The 27,051-nt window shown below is 37.2% G+C and overlaps 1 protein-coding gene across 1 annotated transcript; it reads right to left on the bottom strand.

The window, feature by feature from the left end:
* Nucleotides 1-11,846: 11,846 nt before the first annotated feature.
* LOC114938084 (uncharacterized) lies at nucleotides 11,847-22,168 on the bottom strand. Its single transcript, XM_085482443.1, has 4 exons — nucleotides 19,061-22,168; nucleotides 17,783-18,898; nucleotides 14,204-14,324; nucleotides 11,847-12,310 (listed from the first exon to the last, which is right to left on the bottom strand). The coding sequence occupies exons 1-4, from the start codon at nucleotides 22,166-22,168 to the stop codon at nucleotides 11,847-11,849; spliced, it is 4,809 nt and encodes a 1,602-aa protein (XP_085338569.1).
* Nucleotides 22,169-27,051: the final 4,883 nt, after the last annotated feature.

Here is a 27,051-nt window from a genome sequence, read left to right as displayed (position 1 = left end):
ACAAAATAAAAACAGGAAATAACTAAAAATCATGTTAAATAATAAGACGAATTTCTTAAGAAAAATTTAAGAACATTCCCAAAATATGTCTTTCGTCTAATTTTATAACAAATTTATTTTTTTTGGACATTAATTTTTCAAATATTTAAAATGTCTTACTATATAAAAATCCTTAAATATCGAAAGCTTTTGATAACATTTTTACATTATAATAAAAAAAACTTTTAAAGTTAATAATGATAAATTTTCATATAAATATTCGGATATAGGGACATGTCCGGCAATCGGTATTTTTACCTTAAATAATGTACATAAGTGCTAGGCTATGATCTCGGTATTTTTGATAAATATCGTCCGTAGGATGTATAAAAAATAATGGCAGCAATGTGTGAACAGCAGCAAACTTTTCTCCGTTCATTGGCATACTCACAAAAGTATCTTTTTATTCCTGAATGTCAAATTGCTGCCATTATTTATTATTTATTTTACGGATGATATTTATCAAAAATTTTCCGAAACCAACCCAGCACTTATGTACATAATTTAAAACAGACGGTATCACGCCTATTATCAATGAAGAGTAATGAAGATTAATCTGTTTATTTGAATACTGTAATAGTATATTGTGATACAAGTGCGAGAAGTTGGCAATTGTCGCACGAGTGGGGGGAATGGACGCACTCGCCTTCGGCTCGTGCGTCCATTCCCCCCACTCGTGCGACAATTGCCAACTCGCACGTGTATCGCATACTACTTTATATCATGAGTACGAACTATGTGGAATGAGAGAGTGGAAGTAGGCGAGGGAATAAAACGCAATGGGGGGGGCCTGCGGGGGGCGGAGCCCCCCGCAAAAGAGAAAGCTTTATGAAATATAAAGAGATTTTATTTATATCTTGTTTTTACAATGAAATAATAGGCAAGCAAAATAAAAATAAGTCTTAATTTTCTTCTAATAGAAAATAACAAAAATAAATAAATAAAGTAAGATAATCTTTGGTTTCTTTGATAAGTAATAACAAAAAAATAAAAATAAAGTAAATTAATCTTTGGTTTCTTTAATAAGTAATAACAAAATAAAAATGAAAATAAATTAGTCTTTTTTTCCTTCAATAGACATGTTGTGTATTGTGCAGTTATTTAATGTTAATGAAATATATTTTGTTTGGCGTGCTGTTAATATTTCTTTCGAAATCTCTATATTCTCTATATTCTCTTTATTTGTTATAATATTTATAGTGTCTGATTGTAAGTTTTTTGTATTTTGCATGTTGTTTTTGGATGTTGATGGATTTTCATTACTGATATTTAAATATGTTTTTGATGTTTCTAAAGTTGAAGAACTGAGCTTATATTTATTATTTCCTGTGTAATTTGATTATAGATTTTTTTTTTATTACTGAGGGAGTCTTCCACGTATCCTTCGGCAACAGTGCTAGATTTCCAGCCGCCATGTCTTTTTAACGTCATAATATCAGCTCCTGCGTCTGCTAGTAGTGTAGCAGAAGTTCGACGGAAGGTGTGGCCAGTGTAACAATCAGGATGTGGTAGTTTTAGATATGATGCAATGATTTGTGACATTTTGCCAAATGTGTTTATTCCTATTGGCTGTTTAGTGCATCGTCCGTTTTGATATTTAAAAAAAAACCTTGAAGTTTCAGTGTTTTTTGGTCTTAATGTAATTTTTAACAATGGTGTAAAACTCATTACTAATTACAATGGATCTTGGTTTGTAATTTTTTGTCATTGTAATTGAAACAAGGAAGATAGAATCCTTGTCTTCGATATCATTAATTGTTATTTTGGTCAATTCCTCCCTTCTACATGCACCGCAAATACCAAGAATCATAGCTACCTGTAAATAATTAAGTATATGTGTAGATAATGTATAGAATTTTTTATTAAATATAAAAATTGATTGATACCTTTATAGCTAAATATTTATTATCATCAGCTTCATTTAAAAATGTTTTGATTTGTTCCGCTGTCAAAATTTTTGATTTTTTAGGTTGATATCCTTTAGATTGTTTCTTCATAAATGAAGTGAGTGTATTGTATGTATTTAGATTAATATTATTGTTGATATTGAGAGTAGTTTTTAGCATAGAATAAATTGCCCACAAACTGGATGGTTTGTGGATTTGTGATAATTCTGTAAAGTATGCTAACAATGTGTTTTGAGAAAATGATCTTATATTTTTGACAGTTGTCCAGATTATAAATTTGTTGTATGCAGCTGTATATTTTTCTTTTGATTTTTCAGGCAAGAGATTTTCTATGGTGTTTCTTGCCATTTCTGTAATTTCTGGAGGTGATTCATTTTCACTGTTGTCAAATGTGATGTTCGATGTCATATTGGTTTTTTTATATTGACTCGTTTCAATTAGATTGATGCAATGCAAAAGACTGAAATGGGGACGTAGTGGCGGTTGCGCGCTGCGAGATGGCGTTAGGAAGAAAGTGTTTGTAGCGATTGTAGCATTTGCAGCGTGAAATAATGAGCTTGTAGCGTGAAATAATGGGTTTGAAGCGTGAAATAATGAGTTTGAAGCGTGAAATAATGGGTTTTGAAGCGTCTGTAGTGTGTTGCGTGTGAAAATGGCTACTTTGCAAACGGAAAACAGTGCGCAAAATAGGCATTTACGCGCACGCGTGATATAAATAATAGTATAAGAGTGATTATATGTGTACGAATGTATATGTGTACTTTATTATTTTGAGAATCTTTAATAAACATTTGATTTAATACGATTATAGTTTATTTTTTTAAATTATTTCATTTTATTTTATATTTTATTATTTTTTTAGTGCCCATTTATTTAATCGATTCCGGAAAATCACTTGTAGGATATCAATCCAAAATTCTAAACAAATATGGTGATTGTACCAAAAAACCATGATAATTTAAAAGAGAAATGCTTTATTTTTTAAAAGTCCCGCCTACCATTTTATTGGTTTGAAAAAATTACTTGTTGCAGAATATTATCTCAAAATTCTACAAAAAATATATAGCGATTGTACCAAAAGCATATCATATTTTAAAAAATTAAAAAAGGATTTTATTTTTTAAAAAGTATCGCCTACCCATTTTATTAGTTCAAAAATATTACTAGTTGTAGAATATTACCCCAAAATTCTACAAAAAATATATGGCAATCGTATCAAAAGCATATCATATTTAAAAAAAATAAAAAGGAATATTTTATTTTTTAAAAGTATCGCCTATACATTTTATTGGTTCTAAAAAATTATTAGTTGTAAAATATTATTCCAAAATTTTACAAAAAATATGTGGCAATCGTACCAAAAGTGTATCATATTTAAAAAAAAAGAATACTTTATTTTTTAAAAGTACCACCTACCCATTTTATTGCTTTTAAAAAATAATGTCTATTACTGAAACTATTTCAAGATTCTATAAAAAATTCTTCGTAATTATACCAGAACGATATGGGGACTAATAAAAAGTAACATTTATTTATTTTTAAAGTCAATGTTTCTGTCAACAGAAATTTTTCCCGAATTTTCCACAAATGTGCCTCAATGATATTTACAACATATTAAAATTATATTAAAATTGGTTAAACCGATTAAAAGATATCAATTGCTTTCAAAATTTTATGTTTTTTTTTACACTAAAACGATTCAATATTAAAGGCTAATATTTGGCTAAATTTTAAGTTACACTGATAGCAATCATATTAAAAAAAAATAAACATGATTCATGTTGGGGGCAAATTGGTCCTTCTTATCCGACTAAGGCCTTTATTAACATTTTTACTTATTATATATTAGTATTCTTATTATTTATTTACGAATTTTTGAATTACTTTTGCAAATACCTACTTTTAAAGAATTGTTAATTTTATTATTAAGAACCGTTTTTCATTAGTAATTAAAGTTATTGTCATAATTGTTTCATTATATAAAATATACTTTTTTATAAACTACTTTAAAAAAATTATAATTAAACTTTAATTTAGTATATAAATATAATAATACAAAAATTCATAACTTTATGACATAATGTTTTGTAAAATATATTTATTAACGTTACTCATTTACAGAGCATTTAACAAACAGGAGGAAACATCTATATTAAATAAAAATCATGGGAAATAAAAAACAGGATATTTTTACTCCAAAACAAAATAATATGGAAATTAATGCACAGGAAACTTTTTCTCTCAATGAAAATAATGATTTGGAAAAAATTATGTTTGCAATGAATGAAATGTTAGAATCCATACAATTTGAAGATTTTACTGTGTATTCCACTCTACTTTAAATATTTTTAATTTATGTATAAACTTTTATTTATAAATTTATTTATTATGAATTTATTGTTTAGTTTTTGTGTAGTTTTTAGCATGTACAATGCTCTTTTTGAAAAGTTCTAATGCCAAAAATAATTAATATATTTTTTAAACAATTATTTTATTCGAAAAACTCGTATTTTTGAAAATAAATGGAAGGTTACGATTGTATTATAAAAGTTCTATTTTTTATAAAACAGTTTTTGTGTAGTTTTTGGTATGTAAATCCTCTTCGGAAGATATCTGATGCCAAAAACAATTAATATAATTTTTAAGTAATTATTTTATTCGAAAAAGTAGTATTTTTAACAATAAACAAAAGCTTTTGATTGTATTGTGACTTTATTAAACAGTTTTCGTGTAGTTTTTAGCATGTACAATACTCTTTTCAAAAAGTTTTAATGTCAAAAATTAATAAATTTTTTAAACGATTATTTTATTCGAAAAACTCGTATTTTCGACAATAAATGTAAGCTTCTGGTTATATTATGACTGTTCTTTTTTTATTGTATAATCCTTGTGTGTGTTTTGGCATGTACGATTGTCATCCAAAGAGTGCAAAAATAATTGATAAATTAAAAAAATTATTTTATTCAAAAAACTTGTATTTTCTACATTAAATGTACGCTTATGATTGTATTATAACTATATTGAACAGTTTTCGGCATGTACAATGCTCTTCTGCAGAGTTCTGATGCTAAAAGTTATTAATAAATTTTTTGAACAATTGTTTTATTCGAAAAACTCATATTTATAACAACAAATAAATATTTGTGCATCTAATATTGATTCATTTTGGTGATATGAACGTGCAGTTACAATAAATGTATATTGAAAATGTATTGGAATATTGGTGATTTGCAAAAAGAGGCTCCGAATTTGTCAAAGATTTTTCTCACTCATATTTTATGTTTGATGATCAGAAAACTTTGACCGTGCAAACTAAATATGATTGGAGATAGTTTCTTTATGCTTAACAGAATTTGATTCTTTCTTAAATATTACATCACGCTCGTAAGACCAAATTCATACGCATCAATGAAATCAAAATAAAAAAGAATATTATTACAAAAATTTATGATTCGTAAATGAGCGCATACATTAAAAAAACGGAACATATAATACGATATCTCTTTTAAATATTTGTTTTACCAATTAGTTATTTGGTTTAATTATCTTTGTATAGTTTAGTATGTATTATCTTTGCTTTAATGTTAGCGGGAATGAAAAAGCGAGTTAAAATATGAAAAAATGAATTAAATGATCCTCCGTTAGATAATAAAAAATATTTAAAAGAACATGTTAACCTAACGTAATGGTATCTGAATCGGGACTTTTCTCTAAAATTAATAAGCGAAATGAAATTATGAAAGTAAAGTAATATAACATTTTTATTTAGTCTTATTTTTAAAAAAATGCATAGTGTTTTATTTTTAATAAAATTTTGAATTTTTCGAGAAATATTTGTTGCTTTAACTTTGGTAAATTTTAAGATATTGGAATAATTTTTTTATATAAATTATTTTATAGATTAGCATTAAAAGATGCTTGATATAAAATTTGACGAGAATTAATAAAATAATTCATTATTTTTATTAATTTTAGAAAATTTAAAATTCCAATTCAAATACCATTACATGATTAGGTTAACATGTTCTTTTAAATATTTTTTATTATTTAACGGAGGATCATTTTATTCATCTTTTTCATATTTTTAAACGCGCAATTCCATTTTTTAATAAATTTTAGTCTTCAAAAATGTTAATTAATTTTTATAAATTTTAGCGTCACGATTAATACCATTACGTTAAGCAACTGGAGACGCTCGCATGAGGCCGCACGCGAGTCCACGACTTTGCCGCTACGCGTCGTCGCTCTCCCGAAAGTAAAATCCCCCCGGGTTAGGATATAAGACCGGGTGTAGCAAACCGAAAACTTATATTTATTTCTACGTTGCTTTCGACCTATGGTTTGTGTTTTGACAAATTTTTCAGGAAACATGAACATGTATATGTATGGTTTATAATCTGTATTTGTGTATAAAATTAAACAGATATATATACACATTTATATATATATATATATATATATATACATATATATATATATGTGTGTGTATAAGTATAGCTTTTTAATATAATTTATTTCTTTTTTCCGGATTATATGGCAAAATATAATTTATTTCTTTTTTCCGGATTATATGGCAAAATATAATTTATTTCTTTTTTCCGGATTATATGGCAAAATATAATTTATTTCTTTTTTCCGGATTATATGGCAAAATATAATTTATTTATGCAAAAATAAGCGATAAAATTCTAATGATATATATTACTATCAAACCAGTGGTTTTTTTTGTTCCTCTCTTTTTTATTTTTTCTGAAAAGTACGAGCAGAGGGAGTGGGATTAAAAATAATTGATTTGCTCTTACAATTTTGCACGATTGTACGTGTAAATGTTACGCATAAAATGAACCAATAGTGGTAACTAAAATGCGGTTGGTTGGTGCGAAGTCTTGCCAGAATGATATTAAGATCGAAATTTGCGAAATGAAAATGCGTTCGCAGTATGTTCTCTCAGTGAGTAATAAAATAGTTGTGCAACCTCGATATGTCAAACACAAGCGAGAATTGGGATCTGACATAGAGGCGTGGCTTAATCCAATATGGCGGCTGCAAGGCAGATAGCTTAGCCGGTTAAGGTTATATTTTGCTTTTAAGATTATGTTTAGTATCAATGAAATATGCGAATGGGCAGGTATAAACCCATCTCAGAGAAATTTTCGCGAGGAGGAAAATATTTTAAGAGCCGGACACTTGATTTTGTGTGGGAAACATGAAAATCAAACGTGTGAAAGTGAATCGGTGAAGTTGACAGCTTACTGTTTACAAACGTCGCAACTAAGAGCATCTCCACAAGAATTTACTGCAGAAATTTCAGAAGCTGGAAAAATAATTTCTATTTCGTGCTCATGCAAAGCTGGTCTAAGAGAAAAGTGTAAACACGTTTTAGCTACATTATTGTATTGTCACAAGTAAGATCCTAACCTCCGTTTGCACAATTTTTTGGTCTGGATTGTTTGTTTTCATTTCTTTTGTAAACATGGAATGCATGTGTATGGAATTGTTATGGTTTGATTTTAGGATTAATATTAATGATTTAGAGGTTTTATCTAGTACTGATAGGAAGTGCATGTGGAAAAATAAACATAAAGATTCCTTTAGCAAATATCAACCGCTTCCCTTGGAACAACACACATGCTTTGGCAAAACTGAGAACAATATCGTTATAACTGAAAAGTTAAACACAATTATAACAAAATTATTAACCGATCGAATTCCTAAGTCTGCAATTGCAAAACATGTGATTATTTTTTTCTTTATACTAATACATTTTAGAGCTTGTCACTTTGCACAGCTAAACTATTGTTGTTTGGATTAAAAGTTTTGCATGTTACATATTAACTTTTTGATCACTTAATATACTCTTCGCTTCTTATTTCAAGACATTTTATTATACTGTGGCGATTACATCGTCACATACTTCCCTGAAATTAATAGCGAAAACACGTATATAAATACGGACATACATACATACGAACACTGACTAATAAACATAAATAAAATATAACAGACGAGACGAAAGACGAAAAACATCGAGACGTAACAGAAAAGAAATAAACGGATAGAACATTTTCGAAGCCTATCGAAGGTGAATTTTTAAGGCGAACGATAGGAAGAGCGTTTCACATGCTAGAAGATTCCGCTACCGACAGTCGCCGCGTACAGTCGCACGTTATTCATCCGCACGATTTTTATATATCTCTGTACCGATATTGAAAGATTGTTCTTAAAATATATTTAGTGTTAACCGTAAATCCTCTCTCACAATTATTTGAATTCCCGTCTCGTGTCGAAGCATCCAAGCAATCCGACGCGCGCATAACCAAAATACTTTTAATATACAGAGTTGGAAGACATGCTCCAGTCTTAGTTGAATCGAACAATAATGCATTGTCAGAAGTAGACCAAGAAATTATATATCAAATATTTGCTAATCAAGATTCAGAATTAATGAATATTATAAAAAATGTGATAATTGAACCATTGAATGAATGCTGCGAAAGCAAATTTAAAACACTAGATGGTGATTTTATATTAATATGTAAAGAAAGCAAAATCAATTATTTATTATGGCAGAAAGAAAGGCAGTTTTGTGTGACAGGTTCAAGATGTTATGAATTATATACATACACACGTAACAAAAATACAAATTGGAAAAAGAAGTGCCATGATTATTTTTATCCAGTAAATTTTAAAAGTGAGTTCACAGAATACGGGAGAAAGACTGAGTCTAGTGCAAGAAATGCATTTTCAGAAGCATACACCAAAGTTATTCAGATTGGACTTGTTGTCAAAACAAAACCCTTGGCTAGCATACTCACCTGATGGAATAATTGTTAATGATGATAAGTCTATGAAGTTGCTTGAAATAAAGTGTCCGTACAAGAGTAAATCAATGAATATTTATGATGCAATAATGTATGAATTTAAAAGTTGCTTAATTATAGAAGGACTACAGGTAAGGTTAAAAGAAAAGCATAAATATTATGCGCAAGTACAAATGGGAATTGCTGTATTAAATTTGAAAAATACTAAATTTGTGATCTACGCATCTTATGATAAAAGTATTATAATCATAAATGTACCTTTTAATGAAAGTTTTGTGATAAGCATGTTGAAATCTTTAAAAGAAACCTATTACAATATTATGTTACACGAAATATGTAAAAATGAAAATGCTGCAACGTCTTTTCCTGTGCCGAAACGCCAAGTTCGGACAGGGGAGCGTTCAATTTAAAGATTCTCCAAGATTAACTAATAAACGGTAAAAAATCGGTATCAGAAGAGTTAATTCTACGCCCTTAGGGGCGTTCATTAACTCACGGTAAAGTTGGGCGCCAGGCGCGTGTGAACGCGCCACGATAATACTGTGAACGGTACTTAACGTCACTTTTCCAAAAGTCATACAGAGTCGCGGGTCTATAGGAGTGATGGGTCTATGGTTGAGAGAGAGGTATAGAGAGACATACACGTGGTGTTAGAGTTTGACAGATATATATATATTTGACACTTAGGAATTACAATTTGACATCGGATACATACAATTGGACAATAAAATTATGTAACAAACAGTAAGATATAAACTAGCGGTAGCGCATCAGAAATAGAATATAATAAAATCTGTGAGTAACGGTATTTTCGGAATTGACTTATAAAATCAGTATTAATTATACACGGTGGAACATTCTATGTACTTTCGCGACAATAATATAGAAGCGGAATAACAAATACAAAATCGGTAAACATTATGAGGGTCTAACTTATTTTCGCGGGCACGCGGAATAGACAGAGGTCACAATACGATATGCCGAGACACGGCACGGTATGAAAAAACAAGATAAAAACTAGATGACGGAGATTTCGTGATTCTCTCGCACGACTCTCTCGCCGAGTCGAGAACAAGGAAATAGTTCACAAACTCGCGAAGACGGCTACACGCAAATCCCGAAAATCTAATAATCGAGCTAATAAAAACGTGACTCTGAATATTTTGGTAACCAAAATTGACGATAATTAATTTCGATACGCTAAACTGTCGGCGGCACTTTTCGGAGAGGGCTCTCTTCGCGAAACGCAAAGTCGGCTGGCCCCGCGATACGATATCCCGAAAAACGAAAGAGAGAGACCGCTCTCTCGCATACAAAACGATACGAAAAATGAGAGAGTACGGTACTCACGGTAATTACGGTATATTATCAATCTCTACGGTACCAACCAACACGTAACTACGACTACTCGAGAGGCGGCTTACAGTTCAGGCGGTGAAATTGAGTCCTGGAATCGTCTGGTGGAGTCCTGGAGGCACCCTCTCTTGGCTATGGCACACCGAACAGTGGAGAGCCGGGCCTCGCGCGTCTCGGTACCCTCTTTTCCGCGCCGATCTTTTGCGCATCCCTCGATGATAGGGTCGATGGCGGGGGACCTAAGGTCTCCCCCCGCCTCCCCCTTTAGCTGAGGTATTTCTTACGCCGGTAATGTATTGCTGGTTGACAGGATTTTCCTCCGGGTTTCTTCCCGCGGCCTCTCTCTCCTTCGGGAACAAACGGGAGGCTGGCCGGGCCCTCCGTAGTCCTCTTTTAGGATCGGCCCTGTGGTTTATTTGGCTCCTGGAGTCCTCTCGGTATCTATAATATTCCAACGCCTAGAGTCTGCGCGAGATATTTCAAATTAAATTACGAATATTTGATACTTAACTGCGCGAGGTCCCGCGCTCTCTCTCTCCTATGCTCGCTCCATCCTCCTTTCGCGCTGCGGTATTCCGGCATCCTCCTTCTCTCTCTTGCTGCGGCACTCCGGCATCCTCCCTCTCTCTCTTGCTTAACATGTCTCTCTCCGGCCGCTCTCTCGAGCCGTCCTTGTCGCTCTACCTGTGAACCGCGTCGCACGCGCATCGACAGGCCGATGCTGCGTGCAACGGCGATTCTCGCAAAAAATACGGTACTACGGAATATGAAAACCGACGGATCGCACCCTCCCCGAAATGAGGGGCGCTCCAGGTCTCCGCGGCCTACCCGATCGGGCGTTTTTTCGCCCTTGTGACGGCGCTCCAAAAGCGTCACGTCACAATGCACAAATATAATTTAGTAAAAATGTGATGAAAAGTTCTGTTTATATTATATTTATTAATCAATGAAAAAATTAATATAATAGTAGATATGTAGAATTTTTAATGTACACAATTATACTTGTATGAATGTAACATCTTTTAAAATAGGTGAGTTCAAATTAACTGTAGCGCAGATCACTGTGAAAATTTCTTCCAATAATGGAACAAGATTGACCGACAGTCTACTATCAACAATTTGAAAAGCTTTGATTTGTTGATTTGATCTCTTGATGTGAACTTTTGCACATGCAATTTTAGAAGTAAGAATTGCTTCTGATTTTGTGAATTGCTTTTTATTTCTTAAAAATGGAGGTCTTATGCATTTCCATCGATTAATTTGGATTAATTAAGAAATCCACGGTCGACCATTACTGCATTACCTGGTTGTAATAAATTCTTCAGATTACTTTGTTCAAAAATAACTTTGTCCGATGCTCTACCGCCATATGGCTTGCTGTTGAAAGAAATGTTTCCAGCTGGTGTAACACCTGTCAAAAATTTACAAGTATATGTGCCCTTGTAATGAGAGTAAGTATTAAGCTGACAACAGAGATTTTTTGATTTTTGTAGGAAAATTTCTGTACAGTCCAAGACGACTCGTACGTCTTTGAAATCTTTAAAACATTGTGGTAAATTTCTTGAAATTTCTTCTGATGGCCAAGGAATAGCTACTATTAAACATTTGCTTAATATATGATGTATCATGTCTGTAAAAATTCTTTGACATTGTTTTGCTGTGCAGCAATTAAACATAATTGATAAACTTGCATATGACATATTTTGTTTTAATTTGACATATGTCATAAGAACTTTGTCTTCACGCTTAATTTGGCCTTAGAATCTTCAGGTTTTACAAGTTTTACCAAATCTACTATTGTATTGAAAATATTGAAGGATTCGATACCTGTGAATGTGCTTAATTCACTATCACTTTTTAAAAATTGAATAAATTTAGGCAGTAGATCTCCACTTTGTACTTGCACACCAACATCTTGAAATGAACGACAGTAATTTTGATCTTGGTTCATCTCTTCGACATTTTTATCATATTCTAGATTGTTAGCATGTATTCCTTTTTCTTCTTGATCATTTTCTTTCTCTTCTTGCTTTTTCTTTTCTGAATTTTTATTGACATCTCTCCTTTGTCTTCTTTTTAGCCGATCCTCATCAAGTTGAAGATTCACTTCACTTACTACGGAATTGGTAGGCAAATTACAGGATGGAACAGCATTTTTTTTCAAGTACCTCTTCTCTGAATGAACATCTGTAAAAAATAATACATATGAAAAACTAGCATGTATGTATACCTAGATTTTGAATCTAATAAATAATAAAGAAGACTCGTCCGAATAAATCGAATATAATAAAGTACAATGTAAACAATAAAGAGCTGGCTGTACACACACACATACATACTGCTTACTTTGCACTTTATTATATACATACATAGATTGTGTTAATCATGAAAAATTTTAACCTATACTTACTTGGAAAAAGGTAATTATCTTTTCTAAAATGCAGTGAACACACTCTCATGGATGTTGAAACTTTTTTTCCAATTTTTAAAGCTCTGATCCATGCCTGTAATTTATCTACTTTTTCTGTATTTCCAAATTTATTGACAACATTAACGAAACATTCGTTAGGTTTTGGAAATAAATGAAACCGTAAATCTAAATCTTTAAACAATATGCTGGAGCAATTGTACATCGAGCAATATGTTCTCGATTTATTTTCCTTACGAGGAGAAAATCTGCCAACTTCCATTATTAACTTTCTTTCAATATTATACTGACGATGCGAACTGTACGAAATAGCAGTCTGCCTTGCTGTAGTACGATTTTCTACCACCAGATGTCATGATGCTATATGTCAGATCCCAACAGAACGCAGATGGAAATTTGTCTATGAATTTCATTCGTTTAAGTTATGCATATTTGTGTACTTATACAAATAGCGTAAAGAGCATAAGATAGAATAAAAATTAAAAAGCGTATAGAATAAAAATTATAAAAATAATGTAATTATTATTTGATATATTGATTTGATTGGAAGAGCAGTTGTCCGGCAAGCGATTTTCGTTGGAAATGTACGCAAGGAACATCCGCGCATGGCTCTTAGGCCTTTCTTATTTGTATTTAATATTACAGAGCCTTGATATTACTTGTTAGTGATTATTTGATATATTTTATATTGTTGATGTCAATATTCCCTAATTTAAAAATTAATACGCCATGTAGACTTAATTTTTAGTGTATGATTATATTTCACAAATAATCTACAGTTAAAAGATCTTACAATTAGATATGTATTTCTTTTTTGGAATTGCCTTTCTAGCAAATGAAAAATATAGGATCGAAAGGGTCTGAATAGCTTAGTTGATAAGAGCAGTCGCCCGGAAAGTGAAAGACGCGGGTTCGATTCCCGCTTCAGCGACTTTTCGGACCTATATTTTTCGCGCCTATTTCCCCATATGTAAGTTTCGAGATTAATTTATATATGGAACTTTGTGATCTCAAACCAAGAGATACAGTTCCGAATAATTAATTTTTCGTGCTTTGGCTCTGTTGGCCGATTTAGAAAACATCATATGTATATTCTTTATATTGAGAGCCGATAAAAATATTTATTTCTGACTTTTAAATTTTTTCTCGCGAAAACGTGTCGCCTCACGCGTGCGTCCGCTCCTCTCCGCGATCGAGTTAGCTCTGGTCCGCTCGCCCGAGTGGGGGGCTCCTAGGCACGCTCCTTGCTGAGTATTACTACGCGCGATAAGGCGCGGTCCCAAATTCGCGCGCGAAAGACAAATTAAAATGAATCGTTTTTACGATACACCATCCTATGTCTCACAAACGAGGAATGATTGTGAGTTTAGTTAACAGAATGTTTTCTATTTCGGATCCCCAATTCTATGAAAAAAACCTGTGTCATATTATAAAAATCCTCCTTGATAACGGCTACTCGTTGCCTTTTATTTTTCACACGATTAATTCTAGAATTGGGAAGATCATTTATGATAACATAAAAACGTAGCAGCTAATAATCTTAGAAATAACAACAAGTATTTTGACATACCGTATGTGAAAAATGTGTCAGAGAGATTTTTTGGCATCACTAAAAAATATGATCTCAACATCGCCTATTCTTGTGACAATACCTTGAGGAGGTTTATTAAAACCGGAAAAGATCGCTGTGATATTATATCCCAGAACAATGTAGTTTACAAAATCAACTGCAAGGATTGTGAAGCCACATATATCGGACAGACAAAAAGACAACTGAAAACAAGAATTATAGAGCATTATTCTAATATCAATAGAGCAGTATCACCATCGGTCATATCCTGTCATCATTTGGACCTAAATCACGATTTTGACTGAGACGGTGTGGAGATTTTAGACGAAGAACCCACCTATTATAAAAGAATCATTTCAGAAATGATTTACATTAAACGACAATCTTTTGGTTTGAACAAACAAAACGATACAGAATCCTTGTCGAATAAATATTTTCCTATCATTAACTCTTCTCTCTTCCCACTTTTTAACCCGTTTCTCTCTTAGTTTTTTTCTTAGTTTCTTTCTTCCCCCTTCCCCCTCCCGCACTAAAGACTTCCCTAATTTTGTTCCTTTTCCTTTATTCTTTCCTCTGTCTCCTCTTGCGTAGCACCGATTTCTTTATAATAGTGTCAGACATTTCTCAGTTTCATTAGTCGTTTTCACACCAATTATATCTGTTGACTATATGACAATAAGCGTTGTTACAACCGTGACTCTTCTCTCTTTTTATGTACGTATAAAAAAATTTTTTATTTTATTTTGTGTAAGAATTTTATTATTTTATTTTTAACTTCTGTATTTAGTTTTAATTTTTATGATCTTAACTTTTTTCTGGTATATTATCGTTACAGTCTCTCTATTCGTCATTATAACCCAGCAGCTTATATTTAAAGACAATTATTCTCATAGAAGACATTTACGTGTGCGAATTCCGTTTTAATACGTGTCTTTATCTATTGTATTAAATAATAATTTTGTATTCTCATACTGAAGATGGTCTAAAAAAGACCAAAACGTTTATGTTTTACTTTAATACTTTGTATTTAAAAAAATATTTTTGGCCACAATAACGGCTTCGGCTCTCAGCCCTCTTTTTCTATTTGTATTTTAATCTCACGAGCCTATTTAAGTTTTATTTTATTCATTTGTGTTAAAAATATATATTATTAGAATAAATTAAATTCTGATAATCATTTGTGCGATTTAATTAAAATTGATATAAAAATTAAACTTACTTAAGTCAGTTTTTATTTCATTTAAAATTTACAACGTCTCAATATGCCTAATAAACTAAAATTGACAATTGTTAAAAAAATAGATATGGATCTTATTTGTCTAAAATTTTTTTACATGATTGACTGCTGCATAACCAAGGTTTAAAGTTTAAATAATGACTGATTACTTTTTCAAAATTTTTCAATTAATAGTATTAAACTATGTGCATTTAATTTTATGCATGTATAGACATAAAAGTTATGAAATTTTTATCGATGCTCTTATAGTTACTTTTTTGCGACCATTTTCTTCATAATCTTAAAAAAATGGTGCGCATACAGTATATGCGTTTTTTAATTTTTTTTTTATTTTAAAAAATCTAATATGTGTTTATATATTTAATTAAGAAATTGTTTAGTGCTTTGGCTATCCAAAACATTAGATGATAATTCTGTAACTCGAAAGCACATAATTTTTCTACTGCGTCAAAATTCATCTTATCTATAAATTTATTGTCACTTACAAAGACTGCTAAACAAAATATTGATGCGTTATCAATAAGCAGTTGGGCCATATACACATGCATTACAACCAACACTTTGAAAAAGCATTTTCAATATCTTTTACAGAATTCACATCAAAATTATTTTTGGAAAATGTGTTCTCTCTACATGAAGATACAAAGCTAATCATTCTATTATTTTTATCATATACTACGTCATTAATTATTGCGGTTTGATCTTCTGAAATAATACGTTCATAGGATAATTTCGTTTTGTTAAGAATAATTTTAATTCTTTTAATCGAACAATCCCATCGACTATATTACTTTTCTTATCTAAACATCTATTAATTGTTGTAATTGATGAATACATTTTGTACATTAGCATGTAAAATGAGCATGTAAAATTTATAGAGCAAATGATCACCAACAATAAAGATATATGTATAAACTAAAAAGTTTTAAAGGTTCAGTAAATTTGTTTCCGTTTAAAAGTTTAGTTAAATCTTTTTTTGCAAATCTTTCCAATTCTATTATACATGTATCATCTAATTTTGAAATTGATATAATACTGAACAAATTTGTATAAGATTTAACGTTGTAGGATGCCGGGTTAACGTGATCAAATGATTGTACGCGTTTTGAATCGGTTTAAATTAGTTTATTCACTTTTACAAGTTTGTCGCGTACGGAGACTTGTGTTTCTCGGCGCTCGCTCTCTCGAGGACTGACTCGAGGGCTGCGCGAATTTCGGAGCTCGCGTAGGGCGGCAGCCGATCGGGGTCCTCGATTGGACCATCGGAAAATCAGGCGATGTACACACGCCAATTAGCGGCGAGTGTACACGTTGGTTTCACGTGTTTCCTTGGCGTAAACACTAAGGAATTTAACAAAAAACATTCTAGAAAATTCGATCGTCCTTGAGGATTCGATCCGAAGAACGAATCTTCAACATACCGCCCGCCTCGTATGCGAACGAATGCGAAATAAATTTAAACGAAGCGGGAACGAATCGTCGAGGAAGATGATTACAAAACATACAGGTGAAGACGACTCGCGCTGAGAAAGTCGTCTCGAAGATTACATAACTCTTACAAGTTAGCGGCTTCATCCGTTGCGGACTTGTTAGAGTTATCACGTATTGGCAGTCGGCATAATTGCGCAATAGGTCGTTTCAATGTGGACCGTGAGGTGCGTATGGTCACAACTCGAACGAGTTCATCAGATCCGGGATGGATCTACTGTACTCGGGCAAGCTCCCATTTGCTCGGAGGGAGCACGGGACTTTTAACTGATACTAATTCGCCTATTGCGAAGTTAGGAGACTGCTTGCACCACTTGTTTCGCTGTTGAAGCGAATGTAAATAATCCTGTGACCAGGCACGCCACACGGTTTCCTGCATGGCACGGACTAGTTGCCATCGCGAGAGCCTACGCGGGTCGATCGCGAGTACCGATTCCTCCGGAACGGCTACGAGGGGCCGTCCAATCAGAAAGTGACCCGGGGTGAGCGCCGACAAGTCACCCGGGTCGTCACTAAGCGGAGCGATTGGTCGCGAGTTAAGGCACGCTTCTATTTTACATAGAAGCGTCGCGGTTTAGCCCTCGAAAGTGTGTGGGAACCAACAGCGCGCCTCAGATGCGTTTTAAGGCTCTTGACTCCGGCCTCCCAAAGGCCGCCGAAATGTGGAGCGGCGGAGGGAATGAAATGCCAGTTCACTCCGTCGCCTGCGAGCTCGTTTCGCAATTAAGCATCCTTCGATAAGGATTGAAAGTGTCGATGGAGTTCGTGGTTGGCTCCATGAAAATTTGTGCCGTTGTCGCTATACATGTGACGCGGCAGACCTCTTCGGCTAGCGAACCTCTGATAGGCTGCAAGAAAGCCGGGCGTGGAGTAATCTTCCACTAATTCGAGGTGAATCGCCCTTGTAGCAAGACAAACAAACAGAGCGATATATACCTTTCTGGCCTTTTGCCCTCTGCCGACGAATGAAATTACGTGGAGTGGGCCGGCGTAATCAACCTCACAATGAGTAAAAGGCGCCGAAGGGGTGACACGAGCGGCTGGAAGGTCGCCCATGAACTGAGAAGACAATTTAGCCGCTTGACGAGTGCAGACTACACATTTTCGAATGTGCGCCTTTACTGAGCTGCGGCCTCCAATGATCCAGTATCGCTGACGCAGCACACGGAGTACTAGCTGTGTCCCCCCGTGGAGCGTGGATTTATGAGCGCGATCAATTAAGAGATCGGATAAGTGATGTTTCGGAATTATTATAGGATGTTGCTCGTCATAGCTGAGCGCGGAATTCGTCAACCGCCCGCCAAGACGGAGTAAAGAGTCCTCTCCTAGAAAAGGACTCAATCTGCTCAACGAGCTCGAATGCGGTATGGTGCCGTTATTCTTTAGCGAGCGCGTTTCCCGTCCGAAGAATCTCTGTTGCAGATAGCGCAACCAGAAGAGTTCCGCCCTCTTAAACTCATCGGCGTTCAGAAGGGGGGATTGTTGGGAGCGAGACGCGCTCTTTTCTTTTACACGATGAATAAAGCGATTCATATAGGCAGTCACGCGGACAAGCTTGGTCCAAGTGGAGAACCTATATGGGAGTTCCCAATCCTCGGCCTCTTGAACATGGAGCGTCACAGGCCGTCTTCTTTCCACCGACACCTGCTGATCGGTGACAGAGTCGAGCGGAGCTGAGACATTCAGAATCGGCCACGCAGTTGATGGTTTCTGAAGCCATCGTGGACCGTTCCACCATAGCGGGTGAGTCACGAGCTCGGAGGCGGTCAAGCCGCGCGAGGCACAGTTCGCCGGATTATCGCGAGACGGAACGTGATTCCAACAAACGGAATCCAGACCGGTATGCACCTCGGATACGCGGTTAGCCACGTAGGTGCTCCATTTTGATGGATGTTGACGGAGCCACGCGAGAGCGATGGTCGAATCCGTCCATCCGTATATTGGAATCGGAGGTAATTTCAACGATGTCAAGGTCCACTTGATTAGCCGGCTGAGGAGGACGATAGCGTTCAGTTCCAAGCGCGGGATGCTTACTGTTTTGATCAGCGCGACCTTTGTTTTAGCAGCGAGCAGAGTGATTTAAAACTTCGTTGGCGAAGGAAGCACTCGAATATAAACGACCGCCGCGTAAGCGCGGTTTGAAGCGTCGGCAAACCCGTGGATTTTAAACGCGAGGTTATTGGAATGTCGACCGGTCCAACGCGGTATTCGGACGCGGTTCAATGATTCTAAATCGTTGGTGTAGCTCTCCCAACGATCGCGCAACTCCTCTGGAAGAGGGGAGTCCCAATCACATTTGAGAAGCCATAATTCTTGTAGCAAGATTTTCGCGGTTACAACAACCGGAGCAGCCCATCCTAGTGGGTCGTATAATTTTGCCGTGAACGAGAGAACGGAACGTTTCGTGTGCGTAACCGATCTCAACGGAGTTATCACGAATTTGAACGCGTCCTCTTTAGCAAGCCATGAAAGCCCGAGAACCTTGAGATTATCTTCTTTTACGAGTAAATGATCGGTGACTTCCGGCTGATAAGCCGAAAGTCCTTGAAGAAGAGAGGAGGCATTAGAAGCCCACTTTCGTAGTTGAAAACCTCCCTTTCGCAGGATCTCAACTAGTTGGACACGAGCTTCTATCAATGAAGTCGTATCGTCCGCTCCAAAGAGTGCATCGTCCACGTAGAGGGACTCACTGAGAATTGGAACAGCCGCGGGATAGTTGTCGCCTTCATCTAGAGAAAGCTGTTTCAGTACCCTCATTGCGAGGTATGGAGCGGGGGCGAGCCCGTACGTTACAGTGAGAAGGCGATAGTGTTCAATTGGCCCATCGGCCGACGATCGCCATAAGATTCTTTGAAAATCCGCGTCAGATGGATGCACAAAAATTTGGCGGAACATTTGAGCAATGTCCGCCGTGTAAACAAATTGCCATTGACGCCAGCGCAATAATATAGCGGAGAGGTCTTGCTGCAGTCTCTGACCGATCAGTAAGTGATCGTTAAGCGAAGTCTTATTGCTCGTTTTGCACGAAGCGTTGAAGACAACGCGCAATTTCGTAGTGCAACTCGAGTCGCGCAAAACGGGATGATGAGGGATATATACCGGCTCGAACTCGGAGCGGTCAGATAATTCCACCTTCCTCATATGACCGAGCAAATTATACTCTCGTAAGAACTCGTTGTACTGCGCGTGAAGTTCAGGACGAAGCCGTAGCTTTCCTTCCATTTTATTATAAAACGAGGTTGCAATGTGCAAAGAATCACCGATTTCTATCGGGAAATCATGCCTGAAGGGCAATCGAACCGCATAGCGTCCCTGAGGGGTACGATAGTGGTTGGCGATGAAATGAGTCTCGCACCTCTCCTCCTCCTCCGTGAGGGGGACAGGCCGCGAGATCTCCTCATCTTCCCAGAACTTCTGGAGAAGAGAGTGCGTGCTTTGTTCCAACACGCAGTTTAATACAGATGCTTGAGCAGTAGTAATCGGCCTACTATTTGTGGGGCCGGAAAGGATCCAACCGAGAGCGGTCAATTGCGCTGTCGGAGTTCCAAGAAGACCCTGACGGACATCGCGTTTCAGAAGCGAGCCGTAAAGGTCAGCACCGATCAACAAATGAATTTGATGTTGACTTGAAGGATCAGGGTCAGCAAAAGATAGACCCTGTAAATGAGGCCACGCATCGAAGGGCTGAATCCGCGAGGCAGCGTATGAAGTAATGCGTTGAAAAATGTAAGCCGTCAGAGGAAAGCTCGGATCGGCTTGAGCACACGGGGTTAACTGTAGTTTTACGCGCGATTTCGCAGTACCCGTGTATTTTTCGCCGAAGCATTTAATTTGTAAATCGGCTCGTTGCCGTTTAGTGCGCAACGCCTGTGAGAGCGATTCTGATATAAAGCTAAAAGTGGATCCTTGATCCAACAACGCGCGAACCTTTAAGCAGCGACCCTCCCCGGTGTGGAGGTCGACCCATGCTGTCGCCAAAAGGACATTTGGATGTTCCTGAAGCGAGGGCGGTACTATCTGGACGGCCGCGACCGTATTGACCGTCTGATTTGTAGTCGCATTAGATGCGGCTTGTGACGCAGATTCGGAGGTAGTAGCCTCGGAACTGGCCAAGTTATCAGAGGCATTTTGATTTGCCGCTGAATGCAGCAATGTGTGATGCGAGCGACATTGTCTGCACCGATATTTGCTCGGGCATTTCGACGGGAAATGTCCGGACTTTAAGCAGTTAAAGCAGAGTTTATGCTGGCGCGCGAGAGCAAAGCGCTGTGAAGCTGATTTCTTTGCGTAGTCTTCGCATTTCGAAACGTGATGCTCACCGGAGCAACAAATACATTTAAAGGCAGTCACGTTGTTTACTGTTAAACGCGGTTTATCATTTTTCGAAAAACCGGAGTCCTTGCTTGAATCGGCAAAGTCCGACAATCCGCGTATACGGAGAGTTAAAAACTCGTTAAGCTCCTGATAAGAAGAAGGCTCATTTCGTTTGATTCGCCTTAAATTCCATTCGGTACGTGTTCTCGCGCTAAACTTTTGCGTTATTGTATAAACAAGAATGTCGTCCCATTGTTCTACGGGACGATCGAGATTTTTTGACGCGGCTAACGATGCAGACACTGTGTCGCGCAATTTTCGCAAATCGCTTACAATCTCGCTTTTCATTACCGGAAGGCTAATAAACGCGTGTAAATGAGCATAGATTAACGCTTGCTTATCGTCATATTCATTGGTTAACAATTGCCAGGCAGATTCGTAATTCGCATCGGAAATTTTTAAATTATTGATCAGCAAGGAAGCGTCTCCCGTTACGCTTGTTTTTAAGTAATGAAATTTTTGAGAATTTGAAAGAGCGTCGTTAGTTACTACGAGAGATTCAAAAATGTTTCGGAAATTTTCCCAATCGGTTAATTTCCCAGAAAACTTTGGCAGCGCGATGCGTGGCAATTGGAAGCAATGATTATTTGTTTCGCGAACGGAGGAATCGGAACTACGATCGGTAAACGGAATTGTATTAGGAGATAATCGACTTATCGTATCTTGCAGCAGATCGGCCGTGTCGATGTAGACATCCTCAGCTCTCAGGAACTCTTCCAGAGTGAAGTACGGCAAGGTCGTTTGCTGCTCCGTGGTCGTCTTTTGAAGCAGTTTGACATGAAGGCCGCGGCAGGCGGCCCAGTGCTCCTCCAACTTGGCAAGCCTACTTCGCGTCTTGGCGAGTGTCACGTTGGATTTGGCCAGCTTCTTGAAGTTGACGAGATCTCGTTTGATCTCGTCAATACAAGCTCCCTGCTCGATGAGCAGGTCACTCACGGCAGTCGACATGATTATCAATGCCGGACTGTTGAATCGTTTATCGATTATTTGCTACTGAAGCGAAATCTTCAAGCGCGCGCGCGGACTTGAAGCGCCCGCTGATTGACGCGCGAGAGAGAGTGAGAGAGTCCGAGCGCGAGTTAGCGCACCGTCACGTTAAGCCGTTATCGGCTGTCTTTCTCACACAAAGCGATTGCGTGACGCGTGATAGCGGCGTCGAAATTGCAAATCGCGTGGGTTTTTAAATCTTTAGAAACGTCGAAAATCACCGGGATGATCGAGAGAGTCAAAGAGAGATGCACGACGCGGACGCTTGATAGCGGCGTCGAAATAGCAAGTCGCGCACCTTTTAAAAATGTTTCGAAACGTCGAAAATCAGCAAGATAATCGAGAGAGTCACAGAGAGATGCACGACGGCGGACGCGTGATAGCGGCGTCGAAATAGCAAGTCGCGCACTTTTTAAAATGTTTAGAAACGTCGAAAATCAACAAGATGATCGAGAGAGTCACAGAGAGATGCACGACGCGTACGCGTGATAGCGGCGTTCGCGGTCGTTTGCACTGTGGTCTGCGAGAGTCAAAAGTCAGTGAGAAAAATGCACTGGTGAAGATTCACCGGTGCGCTGCGCGTGATAGCGGCGCACGTTCACTGAGAGTCACTGTTAATCAGTACGAGTCACGATTAATCATTGAGAGTCACTGTGGTTAGTAAGAGTCACGATTAATCATTGAGAGTCACTGCGAATACCGTAACGCAAAGCGCGTGCTTGCGGCGCTTGCGGATAACTCGCGAATGTTCTCCGCACTCAATTAAAAATCACTGGCGCGTGATAGCGGCGCCGGAGTTGAGAGTCACTGAGCGCGAGTAGCGGAGTACACGTGCAGTCACTAATCTTGAACGGCGTTTAACTGCCGTCCGAATGCAAAATTGCAAAGCGCGTGATAGCGGCGCTTGCACTGCAAGTGACACTTCAACGTCGAAATTCTGTCTACTCAAATGCAGAATTCGATGTACACCGGGTACGTAAGGGTGCGTGACCGTCACGTGGCCGGAGCGCCGCGGCTTAGGCCGGAACGACGGCAGGCGCGCGGCCGAGAGAGCCGCAGCTAGAGAGAGAGAGAGCGAGCGAGAGAGCTTCGGAGCGCGCGGCGTGATACCGTCTCTCTCGCTCTTCGCGTCTTGGAGAGAGCGCGAGAGAGAGAGAGAGAGAGAGAGAGAGAGAGAGAGAGATTGTTTCGGAGCGCGCGCGACGGCTAATTGTCGTGTAGCGCGGTCTCACTCCCGCACACGGAGTTTTTCTACTCCAAACGAGAACGCGTAATTAGCGGATTTCTCGTGCCGCGGATCACTGCGTTTTTAAATTTACTGCCCCGATATAGGCACACGAGGCAGAAATTGTCAATTGTTTGAATAAGGTACGAAACGAAGGAGCCCGTTCTTTTCGCGATTTCACTATCACTCGATCGGTTTTTAAGATCCGGCTCGAAGGACCATTTTTTTTATGTATAAGATTTAACGTTGTAGGATGCCGGGTTAACGTGATCAAATGATTGTACGCGTTTTGAATCGGTTTAAATTAGTTTATTCACTTTTACAAGTTCGTCGCGTACGGAGACTTGTGTTTCTCGGCGCTCGCTCTCTCGAGGACTGACTCGAGGGCTGCGCGAATTTCGGAGCTCGCGTAGGGCGGCAGCCGATCGGGATCCTCGATTGGACCATCGGAAAATCAGGCGATGTACACACGCCAATTAGCGGCGAGTGTACACGTTGGTTTCACGTGTTTCCTTGGCGTAAACACTAAGGAATTTAACAAAAATATTCTAGAAAATTCGATCGTCCTCGAGGATTCGATCCGAAGAACGAATCTTCAACAAAATTATTAAATTCTAAATTGATAATAGGCCAACTGAACGAACAAAAATAAATTATAAAATCTTATTTATTTATTACAACATATTACTATTAAAAAACCTCGCAAACGTTTTGATCAGTAGCGGATTTACCCATACGCTAATTACGTTGAAGCGTAGGGCGGGAGATTTTTAGGGGCGGCAAATTTTTGAAGGCAAAATTTGATGAGCATGTGGAAATGATAAAAATCTGTAACATATTTAAAAAATAATTAAAAATAAGTAGACACAGAAAAGTTGGAAAATTTTGTAATAAACACAATATTAACATTTAATACTCAAGTGGTTTACGACGAGATTTTTGGTTTGCGAAATTTTCAATAATATCATCGTATTTTATGCTCATCATAAGTTCGGCTTTAATGACCAAGATTGCTAATGAATTTAAACGCTGTTCCTCCAACGATGATTGCAAATACGTTTTTATACGTTTTAAAGCAGAAAAAAATCGTTTTGCTGAGCAATTTGTGGAGGCCATACAGTGCTGAGCCTCAGCATTAGCTAAGCGTCAACTAGTGGCTCAGCTTCGACAACTACACGAGGAAGGAGCGGCTGCCGTTTGTGGTGTACGCCGACTTGGAGTGTGTTTTGACAAAGACCGAAGATGTCAAAAATTATCAACACCATCAAGTATTCAGCATCGCGTATTACGTACAGTGTTCGTATGACAGTTCGTTGTCCGCGTACAATTCCCGCCATAGTGTCGATTGCGTTGCGTAATTCGCCGAACAGCTTAAAAATTTAGCAATCCGCGTAAAAAATATTTTAACAACCAATGTCCCCTTGGTAAATTTAACGCCTGACGAGTGGGCAAAATTTCGCACCGCGACGCATTGTCACATTTGTGGGAAACCGTTTGACGAAGACGATACACGCGTTCGCGATCATTGCCATCTCACCGGACGGTACAGAGGCCCCGCGCATTCAAATTGTAACTTAAATTACAAAGAATCATTTTGTATTCCTATAGTCTTTCATAATCTGTCCGGCTACGACGCACATTTTATTATCGAGGACATAGTCACAGCGTTCAAAGGGGAAATCGAATTACTACCGATAACAAAGGAAAAATATATATCATTCTCGAAAACTGTTAGATTGACGCAAGACAATAATTCGAAAAATTATATTAAATTACGGTTTATCGATTCGTATAAGTTTCTCAGTGCTAGTCTTGACAAATTAGCGTCATTTTTGGATAAAGATAAACTAAAAATTTTACATTCGGAATATCAAAATTTATCGACAGATACGTTCAATTTATTGACACGGAAGGACGTCTTTCCGTATGAATACATAGATTGCGTGGACAGATTACAAGACACATGTTTACCACCGCGTGACTCATTTTACAGCTCCCTAACCGGCGACACAGTATCCGAGAGTGATTACGGGCACGCCGAGACCGTCTGGAGCCGATTCTCTCTTCGAACGCTAGGCGAATATAGCGATTTATATTTAAAAATTGATGTCTTGTTATTGGCAGACATATTTGAAAATTTTCGCGACAGTTGTATAAAAAGTTATGGACTCGATTCCGCGTATTATTATACTCTCCCCGGATATACATGGGACGCCATGTTAAAACATACAAATATAAAATTTGAATTATTGACAGACATTGACATGGAAATGTTTGTCAAACGAGATATACGCGGCGGCCTTAGTCAATGTTCAGGTCGATACGCACAGGCTAATAACAAGTACATGCAATCGTACGACCCATCGAAACTCTCATCTTACCTCATTTTTTTTGATGTAAATAATTTGTACGGATGGGCAATGTGTCAACCATTGTCGTATGCCGATTTTCGGTGAGTCGACGATGTATCAAATTTTGATATATCATCTATTGCGTTCGATTCGCCTATAGGCTATGTTCTCGAAGTAGATTTAGAGTATCCGCAGCATCTTCATGACGCGCATATTGACCTACCGTTTTGCCCGACGCGCGATAAGCCGCTCGGCAAGCGGGAGTATAAACTCCTGGCAACGCTTTACGATAAGAAGCGATACGTCATACACTATCGTAATCTGCAGCAGTGTACGCGCCACGAGCTACGCATAACAAAAATATACCGCATACTACAATTCACGCAGTCAGCGTGGCTTCGAAAATACATCGAACTCAACACACAGTTTAGAACACAAGCAAAAAACGATTTTGAAAAAAATTTATATAAATTAATGAATAATGCGGTATTCGGCAAGACGATGGAAAATGTGCGCAATCATATGGATGTAAAATTATTAACAAAATGAGACGGACGGTACGGTGCGGAGGCAATGATCGCGAAACCAAATTTTTATAGTACAAGCATATTTTTGAAAAAATTAGTTGCCATAGAATTACGCAAACTCGAAGTTAAATTCTACAAACCAATCTACGTCGGGGCATGTGCATACTCGACATATCAAAAGTATGTCTTTATGAATTTCACCACGAATACATGTCACCGCTCTATCGTGACAATTGTAGAGTAATGTACACCGACACGGACAGTTTAATATATCAAATTAAATGTCACAATGTCTATGAAAATTTGAAACGCAATATCGCTCGATTCGATACCAGCAATTACGCTGCGAATAATGTGTACAGTATACCGCTCGCGAATAAAAAAATGCCGGGTCTGATGAAAAATGAGAATAACGGTGCGATAATAACCGAATTCGTCGGGCTTAGAGCAAAAATGTATGCTTTGTGGATGGACGGTAAAAAAACACTAAAAAGGCAAAATCGAACTCAACACACAGTTTAGAACACAAGCGAAAAAAGATTTTGAAAAAAATTTATATAAATTAATGAATAATGCGGTATTCGGCAAGACGATGGAAAATGTGCGCAATCATATGGATGTAAAATTATTAACAAAATGGGACGGACGGTACGGTGAGAATAATGGCGTGATAATGACCGAATTCGTCGGGCTTAGAGCAAAAATGTATGCTTTGCTGGTGAATGGTAAAAAGGACACTAA

This window comes from Nylanderia fulva, unplaced genomic scaffold, assembly GCF_048542155.1.
Source record: "Nylanderia fulva isolate GAGA-0341 unplaced genomic scaffold, ASM4854215v1 Scaffold203, whole genome shotgun sequence".
Taxonomy (NCBI): Eukaryota; Metazoa; Arthropoda; class Insecta; order Hymenoptera; family Formicidae; genus Nylanderia; species Nylanderia fulva.
This window is presented reverse-complemented; position numbering and strand designations above follow the sequence as displayed.